Source organism: Camponotus vicinus, unplaced genomic scaffold (assembly GCF_025532165.1).
Source record: "Camponotus vicinus isolate PSW18456_S1 unplaced genomic scaffold, iyCamVici1.0 SCAF_11, whole genome shotgun sequence".
Taxonomy (NCBI): Eukaryota; Metazoa; Arthropoda; class Insecta; order Hymenoptera; family Formicidae; genus Camponotus; species Camponotus vicinus.
In genome coordinates, this window is record NW_028141947.1 from 12479079 (window position 1) to 12494021 (window position 14943).

Here is a 14943-nt window from a genome sequence, read left to right on the forward strand (position 1 = left end):
GGAGTGAAAAATCACTCTAACTAGAGTGATTTGACCAGTCACTCAATTTTTCGAGTGCATTTTCACTCTAAGAAATTTAGAGAGTATATGACTATCCTAAATAATTTTTGTATTTTACAGTAGAGTCTCATTAATTTTGACCCTAGGGGCAAAAGGAGTGGAAAATTTTTGAAAAATATACATTAAAAGATATCTCTTCAGTGCAAAACTACTCAATCGTTATGTAGATGTATGTACGAAATTATTAAACTATGTATAAAATGCATTGCCAAGTGGGCCCATTATGATATAAAAAGAATGAGATTTATGAAAGTACATATGGAGAAGTAAAATTAATGGGACCAAATTTAAGGAGACTCTATTGTATATATGTTTCGCGCGATCTGTATCAAACTTGGTATCTATAAGTTTCTAGGTATCCATAGATTTTCATTGATTATAAATCATAGATCAAAATTACAAAAAAGTAAATTTAATATCGGATCAACAATTTTTTAGATCTGCAATTTTTAAATTTGTAATTTTAATCTAAGATTTATAATCAACAACTTTTATAAAACCTATAAATACCAAGTTTAGTGCAGATCATTATGCCATAGACATAATAAGAATAGATAGAAGACTATAGATAGATGTTTCACATGTTTTGATGATGAAAGTAAAAAGAATGAGATAAAAAAAGAGAAAATATAATTAATAATTTGTAGAATGATTAGCTCGCATGATTAGATATTTAATTCTAGTTATTTTCTCTCTCTCTCTTTCTCTCTCTCTCTCTCTCCCCCTCCCTCCCTTCCTCTCTCTCTTTTTAATTGTTATTGAAGAGAAATGGAACTTATGTTTTTTTTCCTTTTTTTATATATCCTGTTTCAATTACATTAATCTTCACTCTATTCTTTTTATATGTCTATGATATGTATACAAAAATTAATGATCATCGATATTGGATCTGCCATTTTAAATCTTATAATTCAAACTTAGATATGTAATCAATCAACAATCTCAAAAATTCTTAGATATTGAATTATGCATGAGTTAAGAGAAATTTCTTTTTTGCAATTAAAATTGTTACAATATCTTTGTGGCTCTTTAAAAGTTAACAAAGATTTGTTTTATTCATAATTTACACACACACATTTATACATATATATATACATATATATATATATATATATATATATATATATATATATGGCTTAATAAATTAACATATATTTACTATGGCTATAAAACCATAATAAACAAATCTACTTTTTTAACTTTTCGAAACTTAATTCATACTTTATTGCATGAATTATTTATTTCTAATATACTATAAATGAGATTTTTTTGTGACATTAATGATATACATGGAAATACACATGGACACATATAAACTGTAATGCATTTTGATTTTATCATTGATACGATTTATCTCATTGAAAATAAACAATTCATATATAAATGCAATCATGTTATAACTATAGGCTTAATGTCAAATGAATGTTTATACGACACGAAATTTAAAAAATGCGACAGTTTATACTTCAATAACAAAATATCTAATCTTTTATATCTCTCTAATCTCTTAGTATAATATCGTATTTTCAGTTAAGAATGAAAACTTTGCAAATAATGGCATGTAAGATTTTGATTCTTTATGTATAAATATTGTATAATGTGCATCTATAGATGTTAATTATTAACATTATTACTTACATATATGTGTATATGTTTATGTTGCGCGCGCGTGTAGTATATGTAAATTTTTTGTCATTTTATGCAAAAATAATATTTATCATAATGTATTTTCTTTGCCAGTTGATACGTGATTTCAAAAAAATGTTAAAGGACTAAAAAAATATCCTATTTTTATTCATCAATACTTTTTATATTATTAATTGTGTATTTATTAACGTGAGATAATTTAAATGTTTTAATATCTGATTCCTAAAGCAAGAATAAATACATATATTAACAGTATTAGTAGCTCGTAAATAGCTGACAACAATGAACAAAAAAAACAATTATTGGAATCATTTTGTTCTTTGTCCATATAATAAGATATAAGATTAGATTTTTCTTTTTGACATCTTTTAAATTTAAAAAACGCAAAAAATGATTACATACTTATGCCTATTTTAATTTTTCTATTTTAAATGCTATGATTCGTTAGGTTCACGATACATTTAGTATTTCTACATTTATATTTCTACAATTAAAAAATTATAGCTATCACATAAAATAATCAGTGTATATATTTATAACAAGCAAACAGCAACTAATTGAAATAAAATGAGACTAAAAGAAAACCTGTAAAGAGAGGTGATCGTGAACGTCCAGTTTTAATCTATATTTTGCTTATTTTATAGAAACATTTATTTTTTGCGTTTTTATGACGGATTTTACAACTTTGATTGACTAATCTTGATTGGCTTTACTTTAAATTCTTCCTTCTAATTAAGCTAATAGAAATAGATATTATATTTCTAATCTCATTAGTTACAGCTGCACTTTTATATCTATCCGTGACAGAAACTTAAATATGAAATAGATACATATAAAATAACTAGAAAAATATCGATATTACATATCTTATATGATATCGCTATAGTTCTGTTATTCCATGACAACAAATGATGTTGTATTTTCTGCTGTATTTTTATACTATTATTATGACACTATTATAAGACACTTGTTCGATTTCTACTGTATTTCTATCGACACAATGTGCTTGCAGATAAACCCAATTTTTAATTATCTAATTTGTCGATACTCCATAATATTGTGTCATATTTATTATATGTTAGTTTGTTAGTTATTTTTATTTCTCGAGATATTATGTCAATGCTCAAATTTTTTTCTTATCCCAGCAAATTCTGTTTAATTTTTGTGATATTTTTCTAGTATGTTATGACATAAAGTCTGTTCATTTGCTGCATTTTTGCCAATTTATTAAAATGGCAGATGCTCGACGAGCAGAATTATTAAAAAATTCTGTTTTAATATAATATATATAGTATATAATTTAAAATACATACTCTTAACAGATTTAATTATTTGAATAAGCCATTTCGAAAACATCTCCATATGAATCTATAAGAATATGCAATAAATTGTGAATTGCAATTAAAAATGTCATGGTGACTTTGATACGACTCTGATACCCATATCCAAAATCAAAGCTCATCATTTTATGTCTGCATTAAAACTAAAATTATAATTTGATCAAAAATATTTTTTATAAAAATACTTTGTTTTTGAATTGTTTCTTAGCTCGAAATAAATTACCTTACAAGTGTGTATCTCTTATTATCTCTAATAGACGTGTTTTATAGAAAAAAGATAAAAGTAACTTGATTTTTCGAGTAGGATTTTGTGCATCAGCATGATTTTCTTAGATGTGTACTTCCAAAAATTTAATATTATATTTTATTATTTTTTTATATTAATATTTTTTTAAATTTGATATATTTTTGTTCTTTTTTTAATTAAATTTTCTTCGTCATTCATTATATATATAAAAATATTAAAATAGTACTTGTAAATAGTAATACTTTGTACAGTATTTACTTTCTGATCACTTTATTTTAATACTTTTCTACACCTAATAATAAATTTAATTAATTGATGAGAATGAGTAATTGTGTGTTCTTAATAATTGTTCTCAATAAACATGCATCTTGCAAATGCAATGTTACATTTGTATGAAGATAGAATAATGAATCGATTTTATTCATTATTCTGTGGAAAATTTAATAATACTTTAGTAAGAATGAATATTTCACAAGATATATTACATATATTATCTCATTGTTAAATTACAAAATATCTCAAGTTATTGATTTTTGATGATTCTAAATAATTTTATATTTAGAAGAATAACAGATAAAAAATCAGTTCATATAAAAAAATATAATCTTGAGAACTTTTTAAAAAAATAAAGAATCGAAAAATTATTCCTATATGATAGTTTTTAAAAATATATATCTTAATATTGATAAATTTCTTAATAGCACATATACACTTTTTTTAGCTATAACTATAATAAGTCATATTCAGAATGAAAATTTTTAGTAAAATTTAAAAGCAAACATATGTACTATTAAACTATATTTTCGTGAAGTGTAGATATATGTGAAAAAAATTCCATTAAATGGATATTTATTATAATATATTTAGATATATATTTTATAAGCTTGAAGTAAAAATAAAATAAGTGGAGATATAAAAAAACTGGCATATCTAAAGCAACACAAAATTTCCATAGATTAATATGCAGAACAGCCATATACATAACTAAAAAATGCAAAAGGAAAGGTTTCTAATAATAAACTATAATAAGGACATTAATATTTATATATGCTGTAGTAAAATTTTAAAGTAATAAAAATATTTTCATAGCTCAATTCAGGAATAATCCAGTCTCCATTAATACTTAAAAGTAAAAAGATTAATAATAGATGGGCTGTGGCTGAAATGTTAGAGCTATTTTTATAGCTTTTTGACTTTTGAAAATAAATCGCAAAATAATATATTTTGATTATATTTTAAGGATTGCTATTGGTATAGAAGACTAATATATAGTCTTTGGCATAGATTGCACATGTCTTTTGATAATATTAGTAATTTTTAATTATTGTAAAAGTACCTTTTGAAATATATTTGTTTATATAAATACTACTTCATAAGAAAATATTATTTAATAACATGAGAGATTTGCGCATTTATAAAAATTAAAAAAAAAATAGTAATGATAACATTTTTATAATATATTTTAAGAGGTATCTTAATTTTCATAATTCATTTTATAAGAATTTCAATGTCCTATAAAAAAATTTAATTAAATGACGGAAACTAAGTTTCTAACATTTATTTCACACATACAAATTAAATTTCATAAAAGATTCTGTGCATAAATGCCATATTTTGTGTTACTATGTATGCATCTTAAAATTAATCTCAAAAGTATATTCTTGTATTAATTAATTAATCATATTCCTTACATATAACATACAAATAACTGTCTATTTAATAATGAAAATTTAAATTACTAATTTCAGGATAATTGTATTATATGTATAAATATTTTGATCAATACTTATGTGTATAAATATTTTTTGTGTATCAATATATTAATCTCTAATATCCAAGAATATATATTACATATTTTATTCCATTTATATTTTAGTATATTTCACTGTAATATTATTAAAATTGTTTGTGCTATGTTTTATAACTGTGAAAAAATTATCGTATCAAAATGTTACATTTGTAGAAGTTTACTCTGATAATGGAGTAGAAAATACTCGAGCAAATTATATAAGTAGCAATATAAAGATAATGTAAATGAAAGCTGTTATATGTTAAGTATAAAAAATAATATAAGTTTTATCTTATTGTCTCTAAGACATATCTGTGCAATAAAGTATCTGTAATCATATTATACATTCGATAATATAATTTAAATCTCAAATAGTATATTTATAATATAGTATATTTGAATAATGCACTGCATGTTTGCGAATAATTTTTTCCCTCTCTTAATCTTAAGATGTAGCTAGAAATTTATTTCCCCATTTATCCTTTAAGAAAAGTTTAGATAAAATATACAATTCAATGCCAATGTTAATCTTATTTTTTGAGCACAGGTTTAAACTTTTACTTTCAATTTATAATTTGAAATGTATGAATAAAGGAATATGAGAAAACTAATTTATTTCAAGGTATTACACAAAAATTCATATAATTTTTCATTTTTATATATATTTTATATATCATAATTCAATTTGACTGTAATGAACTAAAAAGTTTGACAAAAAAGAATATTACACATTTATGTAATTCTTCTAGCTAAATGATAATTTATTTTGAAGTTATTCGAACTTATAAAAACCCTTTGTATGCATATATGTAAATATATAAATTTAATATATTTATTACACACATGCACACGTACAAGATATACCTAATTCTTCAACTATTAACAATTTTATATTAATACAAAAGAGCAAATAAAAAAATTAACTATTAAAAGTATATATAATATATTTAAATAAATGTAATTTCTTAATAATTGTATTTAAAGAAAGTGACAAATAATATTCTTAGAAATTATTTGGTTTTATTATTTAAATTTCATCTTCATTTAGAAGCATGTTTGGAATGCCATCATTGATAGGAAATTTTCTACCAGATTCTGGACACAATAGATCTCCATTTATAACTTCAACTTCCAACAGAACATGGTGAACTTTTTTTAGAAAGTCTTCATTCGTCTCGAAGTCTTCTATTAAAATCTGAGGTAATTCCCCGACATGTCCTATCTGTAATAAAACTTATGTGAATATATTGCCAAACATTTTATTCAATATTTTTTTGTGTGTATGCATGTGCCTATGTTTGTGAAAAAGCTGTGTGTAAATATATGAGAAGGTAAATTTACGCTCTCTGCAGCTTTCCACAGCACTGTCCAATCTAGTTTTGGGATTATCCTAGCAATATATTCTGGATTGAAATCTACTTCAGATACTCTGATGTCTTTGGCCTACAAATTACAAATATTTTTTTTATGAAACATTTGTGCGGAAATGTCATGATGAAAACATATAAGTATATGACAGCGGTATTGGTTATAATTGTTCAGATTAATAGACTTTATTCCTAAGTATGATTATATATACATTTTTAATATTAAAAGGAGTTATTTTAATTATAATTAAATCATGATTATTCTATGGAAGATAGTATTTTTAAGTTAAAATAAATTTTATAATACAGATATATATTTAATGCAGATAGAGACAAGCTTTAAAATATTTTCTTTGACAGTATTATTTGCAATTTTGCACAGAAACTGATTAATCTTCCTGTATATTTCTATTATAAATTTTGAATTTTTTGTTTTATAAAAAACTAAAAAAAGAAATGGGAATAACTTAAAAATAAATAATTTACAAAAAATATTATAATAAAAAAAATAAGCTCTATTGTTATTGTTGTTATAAAACAAAAATATTTATTAAGTGCAAAGATTTAATATAAATTAGAAACATTCTAACCTTGTCATTTGTAGTTCAAAAATTACAATAACAATGTTTACATTCTTAAGGATAAATAACAATTCAATGTGATCTAAATAGTAAAATTGAAATATATATATACATATTATGCTATATATTTTTAAGTTTTTAAACATTATTGTTTATAATTGAATATTTTTCTTTATTTTTTTTACACAAGTAATAGTCCATTTGACAGAATTGAGATATGCAAAATTAAACTTAGGACATCAGATAAAATCATTAGTTAAAACTAGTTATAAATCAGTTAAAACATTGATAAAATAATCTCTTATTTTATTTTCTTCAGATCATTACCAATATGAAGCTTATTAACTTCTTATTCTCTATAATCAATAATTAAATATCTATTCTGAGGCTGAAACTTTGCGAGCATGAATTGTAATTTTTTTTTTTAATATAATTAAAAGCATAACATAACTTACGATAATTCTGAGAGGATAGCCGACTGTCACACCTCTTATAGCCCTGGACGTTAACATATTATGTGTGAGAAGCTTCATGTTTTCCTATAATAAAAAGCCTCTTCGTTAAAGAAATAAAATGATAACATACAGCTCATACAATAAGCGCGTGTGTACAAAGTTAGATTGGGTTACATTAGGTTAGGTTAGGTTAATTCATAGACGTATAAAATACATACATGGAACATTCGCTGCCGATAAAGACAAGGGAGGGTGCGCATAAAATTGGTCCACGATTTTCCCTCATCATCGTTTGTTCTTTTTAGCTAGAATTTTTTGTTTTCCTCTCTCTTTCTCTTTAACGTTTAAAAATTTATGTGGATGTATATATGTATCTTTCTCATGGGGTCTGTTCTTTTTAGCTGCATTACTGCACTAGTGCAATAAGTTGGAAAGAGACAAACATACTTTTTTTCACTCTAACTAATTGCACTAGTGCAGCAGTGCAGCTAAAAGAACAGGCCCAATGATTCGCTTGAGCGTGAAAACGTTTGATTGGCTGATCAGAAGACAAAGATTTGGATTGACCAATCAACGCTTCAATTTTACACAAGCTTTAATTATACACCGTAGTGCAGGAAGTTCAGCTATAAGAGGAACAAATTGATACTGTGTTTGATAAGAAGTGTTTTACGAATAGGTTATGTAGAAAAATTGTCATCGGAAACGATGTTTTGAGATATTTTATTTTGTCGCGATTATTTAGTGGTCATCGCGGATTCGCGGCCGCTGACGTGAAACTGTCAGATCGAGAAACTTGGTTACGCACGATTGTAGCTCCGATTGTTCGCTTCCTTCCAGCAATGTCAAGAAGTGTGCCCGTAAATAAACGTGAATCGTCGTGAGTGATAATTGTGTAATTGAGATAGAGATAAGAATGGCCGATGAGGTGATGGAAACGTTACGGGGCCTCAGTAACGAGGACACCGAGTGCATCGTAGATGCCGAGGTCGACGACGACGACGAGGATTCCGATGGGGTCGTAGTTCCAGAACTTCAGGGTACATTATCCAAATGGACAAATTACATACATGGCTGGCAAACTAGATTTATTGTACTCAAAGATGGTACTTTGTCTTATTACAAATCTGAGCAGGACAGCGGATTTGGATGTCGTGGCTCAATTAGTCTGTATAAAGCTAATATCAAGGTAAGATAATTGCACGTGTAAGTTCTCTCTCTCTCTCTCTCTCTCTCTCTCTCTGTCTCTGTCTCTCTCTTTTCTTATCAAATGTTTAATAGCTTATGCATTGTTGTGATATATTTAATTTATTAAATTAATGAATCTGTACTAAGTTATTTGTTTTACCAGGCACATCAATTTGATGAATGCAGATTTGATGTGTCCGTAAACGACTGCTTAGTTTGGTATTTAAGGGCAAGCAGTCCAGAGGAAAAACAGCGATGGGTAGATGTTTTAAAATCATACAAGGTAATTATTTTAAATATTACAATATTTATTTATTTATTATATATTATTTTTCATTTATATTATTTATTTTATTTTTTATTTATATTTATTTTTAAATAATTATAAAATATGATTTAAAAAAAATATATATATAAAATATTATATATATATATATATATATATATATATATATATATATATATAAAATATATATATATATATATAATATATAAAATATATATATAAATTTATATATTATATATATTTTTTATATATATTAATATGTGCTTCTCTAGAAATTTGAAAATTAAATTTATTAATTAAAAAAAAATAGAATTACATAATATATAGAATTATATAGAATTATATATAATATATAGTATATAATTTTTGTTAATACATTTTTATTTTGAAAGTAACTTGAAAAATCTCTATAAATATAAAGAAATCATATGGTTCCATTAGAAAAAAAAAATAATAATCATCAAATCTCAGGAAAACATCTCATATGAACAAAATTGTATAGAGCATTTTTTGATTGAGTTACTCTCTTAAAATTTTACAACTATTGTCCAAAATATTTTTCTATTTTCTGTTGTTTTCTAGATACTTTGTAGGATATTTAAAACAAAGCACAATGTATATATAATGCAATTAATAATATATTTTTATATTAAAAGTAAAATTAAATTTTTATATTTTTATATAAAATTTTTATATTAAAGTCGGAATCCGGTTATGGAAGTGAAAATAGCCTCAAACGACATGGTAGTGCCATTTCGCTTGTATCAAATACACAATCAACAACGAGCGCTGGTAGTTTTACTAAGCGTGGCATTAGAGGACTAAAAGAAAAGTTAGCTGAAATTGAAACTTTCAGAGACATTCTAATCAAGCAGATCGATACTCTGCAGAAATATTTTGATAACTGTGCAGAAAATGTCAAGAATACTTCCAAAAAAGGTAATAATTTTTATCTTGTATGAAAAGATCTTTTTATTTAATTTTGTGTTCAACAAATTTATAAAGAGAAAGAAGCACAATCGATATATTTCGTTTCCGAGATTTAGTATTTTAATTTCAGAAAATTCAGAGAATAAAAATGTATATTTAAATTAAATTTATATTTAGATATATAAATTTGCAAAATTTATACTCATATAGACATTTACAAATACAAACTATTTTTATCAGATTTGTTGAAATTTGTAAAATTGATCTCTAAAATTATATATAAATTATATATAAATTAATTATATATAAATTATATAATATATTCTCCTCTACACACACAAAATACCTTTCTACAGAACCATAAGATAAGAATAAGCTTATCAAGATTAAATCTAATAAACTGCAAAACTCAAATAAGAAATAGATATATATTGAGGAGACCTATCAATTTTCATATCTTTACAGTATTTATAGCTCTAGTATTCTTAAATATATATATGTATGAGAGATTTATGATCATATATATATATATATATATATATATATAATTGTAATACCTTTATCATGACACATATAGAAAAAAGCTTTAAGATATTTTATTAAGCCTTACAAAAATTCCAGAAAAGAAAATTGAGACAATGTTTAATCCAGCTGAACAGTCAGTAGATTTTAAAGGAGAAGCAATAACGTTTAAAGCCACCAGTGAAGGAGTATTAGCAACTTTACAACATTGCGTTGAATTAATGATACAGCGAGAGGATGCATGGCGTCGCAGATGGGAAAAAGAAATCGAAAAAAGACGAAAATTACAAGAACTTTATAAAGCTCTGAAAGATCAAGTTGCCATGCATCATAACGACTCTCCCAGACCCAGAGTTCTTATTCATGGAGGTCCTGATTATGAAGTAAGTTTTTTTTAATCATAATCTCATTTGTTATGTAGAATTTTTATTTTATAAAGTTCCTATTTTAGAATATTTATATATATATATAAAATAGGATATATATATATATATATATATATATATATATATACACACGTTATATTTCAACTAAATTATACATATGTACATATTTAATTTAGAATATTTATATATATATATATATATATATATATATATTTAATTTAGAATATTTATATATATATATATATATATATATATATATATAAATATTCTAAATTAAATATGTACATATGTATAATTTAGTTGAAATATAACGTGTGTATATATATATATATATATATATATATATATATATATATATACACACGTTATATTTCAACTAAATTATACATATGTACATATTTAATTTAGAATATTTATATATATATATATATATATATATATATATATATATATATATATAAATATTCTAAATTAAATATGTACATATGTATAATTTAGTTGAAATATAACGTGTGTATATATATATATATATATATATATATATATATATATATATATATATATATACACACACACACGTTATATTTCAACTAAATTATACATATGTATATATTTAATTCCTGCTATGTTTTACTATAACTATTGTACTTTATCATCTGTTATCATTCAAAAATAAGCATCAAAATATTTTTTATATTTTTTTTTCTGTATATTCGAATATTATATCTTTTTTCTTAAATTATTTCAACTCACATTAATTTGTTATCATTCCTTCCATGAATATAGTAAATATATTTATAGTTATTTATTTATGACAAATTCTTCTGACCATGATACAGTCTGAACATAATATCCATTTAGAAGTTTAGAATTAAATTTAGAAAGAATAATAAAATTGTAGCATGAAAGTTTCTGAAAAATTAAATGATAAAAGTGTCATTTTTATTCTACGAAATAGTTTTTGAGATATAAGAGAGTTTGAAGCTGGTTAATCATAAGCTAGGTAGTCGTTTGTGCATGAATCTCTCTCGCATATGCATTAATATTAGTAATACATGATAGTGGCGTATATGATTCACGAACAGACGATTATCTGAATGTATCCTCTGATTTATTTCAAATTATTATATCTCAGAAATTATTGCTAGAAATAAAAAATTGAAAATACTTTTATTGCTTAATTTTTCAAAACCTTTCTTGTTATAATATTTTGATTCATGAATTTCAAGGTATTCTATATAGATCACAAATTTAATGGCATATTTTTTAAGTATCTCTCACAGTCGATCTTTCCTTAACAAAAATTAAATTTATTTTTTTTAAATATGCAATTTCTTATAAAATATTTATTTTAGCATATTGTAATACGAAATATATATAATATCTTATAAAATGTTCATTTTTTAATGATTTTAATATTTTATATATATAAAATAATGAAATTAAATTTGTTTTATTCACTTTTTAAGGAAGGTCCGCATAGCGCTCTTTGCGATGAAGAATTTTATGATGCTGTCGAGACAGGTCTGGACAAAATTGAAGAAGAAAATCAATTAAGGAATCGCTTGAAACAAAAATCTGTTTCAATTTTAACATCTCCCACTATAACAGCATCTTCACACAAGCTATGGCCTGAGGTAATTACAGTGTTTAAAAACTGAGACAAATATTTCCAGAAACATCATCATTGTAATCATGTCTCATAAAGTTATATACATTTGACTTTCATCAATTTTTCTATCAATTCGAAAAATTTTAATTTTGTTGAGAAATTCAGTTACAAACTATTAATTATAATTACAGTTATAATTAATTAAATGACAATAATATGCAAAGTTTAAAATATAAAGTGTTAAAATATAAAATAATTTTTCCTTAATAATATGAATTCTTAATATATAATATTAATTGTTTATTATTCATACGTCTGTTGCATATGCTCTTTGTGGCCATATTTTTTCATGATTTCTTACTACCGATTTATAGATAGAGAAGATTACCATGGAGCAACTCCATTATGCTCGACTCGGCGTAGGTGGAGCAGGTGGATGGCAATTATTCGCTGAAGATGGTGATATGCGAATGTATCGGCGAGAGGAGGAGGCTGACGGACTAGTCGTAGATCCTCTCAAAGCATGTCATGTCGTTAAGGGAATGACTGGTCACGAAGTTTGTGAAATATTTTTCAGTCCCGAATACAGAAGTGGATGGGAAGCCACTTTAGAGGACATGACAATCGTCGAAAACATTTCCAAGGATACGCTATTATTTTTGCAAACGCACAAACGTATTTGGCCAGCGAGTCAACGAGATGCGTTGTTTTGGTCGCACATACGTCGAGTATCGGATGATCAGGATCGTGACGCTCATGATCTATGGATAGTCTGTAATCATAGTACTGAACATCCCGATTACCCGGTACATAATACGCTTAATACAAAAAGGATCTAACGAGATAAGTATGATAAAGTTGCTTCAAGAAATAATCTAAGTCATCTGAAAGTAAATATAATGGATAAATGTATTATACAATCTTTTAACTCTCTAGCTTTTAGCTTATTTGATGCATTCCTTTATGTATTTTCTTATTTTATTTCATTTTGTCTAACTAATTACGAAATACAAAATAATTCAGTTTTTCAAACTAATCACTTTAATAATGAAGAACTGAAAAATTGTATAATGCATTTATCTACTACTTTAAGATGAATAATACGTTTAGATTATCCTCTGAAGTAATTTTATATCTCATTGAGGTATACTTATTCTGCTAGACTGTTTTATTTCTTAAAATAAATTATTTTTAAATTTACATAGTTATTAAGTGAAATTATTATTTTAGCCAAATGCAGGTAAATGTGTGAGAGTTTATTTAACGGTTTGTCTCGTTTGTCAAACCTTTATCGATCCTCCAAAAGACGAAGAGGAAATAAAGAGAGAGAATATTACATGTAAAATAACATACTGTTCAGTTGGTAAGTATTAATTGAATCTTTTTGTAAGCTACTTATATACATTTAATATATTTAAAACGCCTAAATATACTTATATATTTTTGTTTCCTTATTCAAATTATTATATAAGAATACTATGTATACTTCTGCTCTCTTCTCATTCTCCTTTTCTTTCTTTCTCACTCTCTTTCTTCTTTCTTTATATGAATAAATTTTTTGATTTGAATTTTAGTAAATCCAGGTGGATGGGCTCCAGCATCTGTTTTACGGGCCGTTTACAAAAGAGAATATCCAAAGTTCCTGAAGCGGTTCACTAATTTTTGTATCGATCAGTGCAAAAACAAACCAATCACATTCTGAATGTGATTAATAAAAAATGAAAATCTTTCGTGTTTTCCATCCAATTCTTTATTCACTATCTCAAAGTGTCTTCACGTGATTACTATAAAACAGTTTGTATTTAGTATACATACTGTAAGAATTGCAGAATGATTATTATACAACGTAAGTGAAACAGTTTTGTATATCACTTTTGTCTTTTTTTTATTATTTGCTCGAGATAATTGACTTATATATAACTTATGAATGGGAAAGATAAATTGTTATAATAAATATTAAAAGCCATTTAGAATATAAATGAGTGTATATAGCAATTGTATACACTTAATAAGTAACTTGATGAAGCGCTACAATGAAGCACGCATGATTAGCACTGTTTGCTGATTATCCTTTCCTCTTCCAATAAGCCTATTATTTGTTACACAGTATTTTATCCAACTGTGTGTACAAATTTTAATCGAGAATTAAATACACAAATCTCGTTACATATATCTAATTAAATGCTGAATTGTATATTATAGATTATATTATTATTTTTAGTTATACATAAATATGTGTGTACATTGCTATGCGATATAAAAATCACTTGGAAAAACATATATATAATAAAGACTGTTCTAGATTTATTGCAAAATAACAATCGTTTCCATATCATACCGGATGTTAATTAATTTCGTTTTACTTTTTTATAATAAGAACTGTTTTAAACACACAGATAGAATAATATTCTCTTTGTAAAATAAACTTTTCTTTATCAATCACAAGCAAACTCTCTAAAAAAAACTTTTATATTATATATACATGAAATATTCTCATTTTCTAATTTATACAATCAAACTTTTATTCGAGATA

General features: G+C 24.6%; 2 protein-coding genes across 3 annotated transcripts; one reads left to right on the plus strand and one right to left on the minus strand.

The window, feature by feature from the left end:
- Nucleotides 1-5680: 5680 nt before the first annotated feature.
- Nucleotides 5681-7885, minus strand: Trmt112 (tRNA methyltransferase subunit 11-2). 2 transcript variants are annotated; one of them, XM_083081274.1, is made up of 4 exons: nucleotides 7705-7885; nucleotides 7487-7570; nucleotides 6425-6526; nucleotides 5681-6305 (listed from the first exon to the last, which is right to left on the minus strand). In XM_083081274.1, exons 1-4 carry the CDS (start codon nucleotides 7744-7746, stop codon nucleotides 6111-6113), a joined length of 423 nt encoding a protein of 140 aa, XP_082937400.1. In that variant the 5' UTR covers nucleotides 7747-7885; the 3' UTR covers nucleotides 5681-6110. The 2 variants fall into 2 exon arrangements, with proteins under 2 accessions (XP_082937400.1, XP_082937401.1); XM_083081275.1 differs by lacking the exon at nucleotides 7705-7885 and having other exon boundaries at nucleotides 7487-7677.
- A 230-nt stretch (nucleotides 7886-8115) lies between these two features.
- On the plus strand, nucleotides 8116-14146 carry Cert (ceramide transfer protein). Its single transcript, XM_083081268.1, has 8 exons — nucleotides 8116-8675; nucleotides 8838-8957; nucleotides 9662-9899; nucleotides 10512-10795; nucleotides 12268-12435; nucleotides 12785-13216; nucleotides 13641-13773; nucleotides 13985-14146. The coding sequence occupies exons 1-8, from the start codon at nucleotides 8403-8405 to the stop codon at nucleotides 14110-14112; spliced, it is 1776 nt and encodes a 591-aa protein (XP_082937394.1). The 5' UTR covers nucleotides 8116-8402; the 3' UTR covers nucleotides 14113-14146.
- Nucleotides 14147-14943: the final 797 nt, after the last annotated feature.

Bases quoted from the DNA above. Each gene is read 5' to 3' on its own strand.
- Trmt112 (XM_083081274.1), bottom strand. From the start codon at position 7,746: ATGCGCACCCTCCCTTGTCTTTATCGGCAGCGAATGTTCCAT. The intron at 7,571-7,704 runs GTATGTATTTTA...TTTTTATTATAG, and splicing joins ATCGGCAGCGAATGTTCCAT to GAAAACATGAAGCTTCTCAC. The intron at 6,306-6,424 runs GTAAATTTACCT...GTTTTATTACAG, and splicing joins TGTGGAAAGCTGCAGAGAGC to ATAGGACATGTCGGGGAATT.
- Cert (XM_083081268.1), top strand. From the start codon at position 8,403: ATGGCCGATGAGGTGATGGAAACGTTACGGGGCCTCAGTAACGAGGAC. The intron at 9,900-10,511 runs GTAATAATTTTT...CAAAAATTCCAG, and splicing joins CAAGAATACTTCCAAAAAAG to AAAAGAAAATTGAGACAATG. The intron at 10,796-12,267 runs GTAAGTTTTTTT...TCACTTTTTAAG, and splicing joins ATGGAGGTCCTGATTATGAA to GAAGGTCCGCATAGCGCTCT.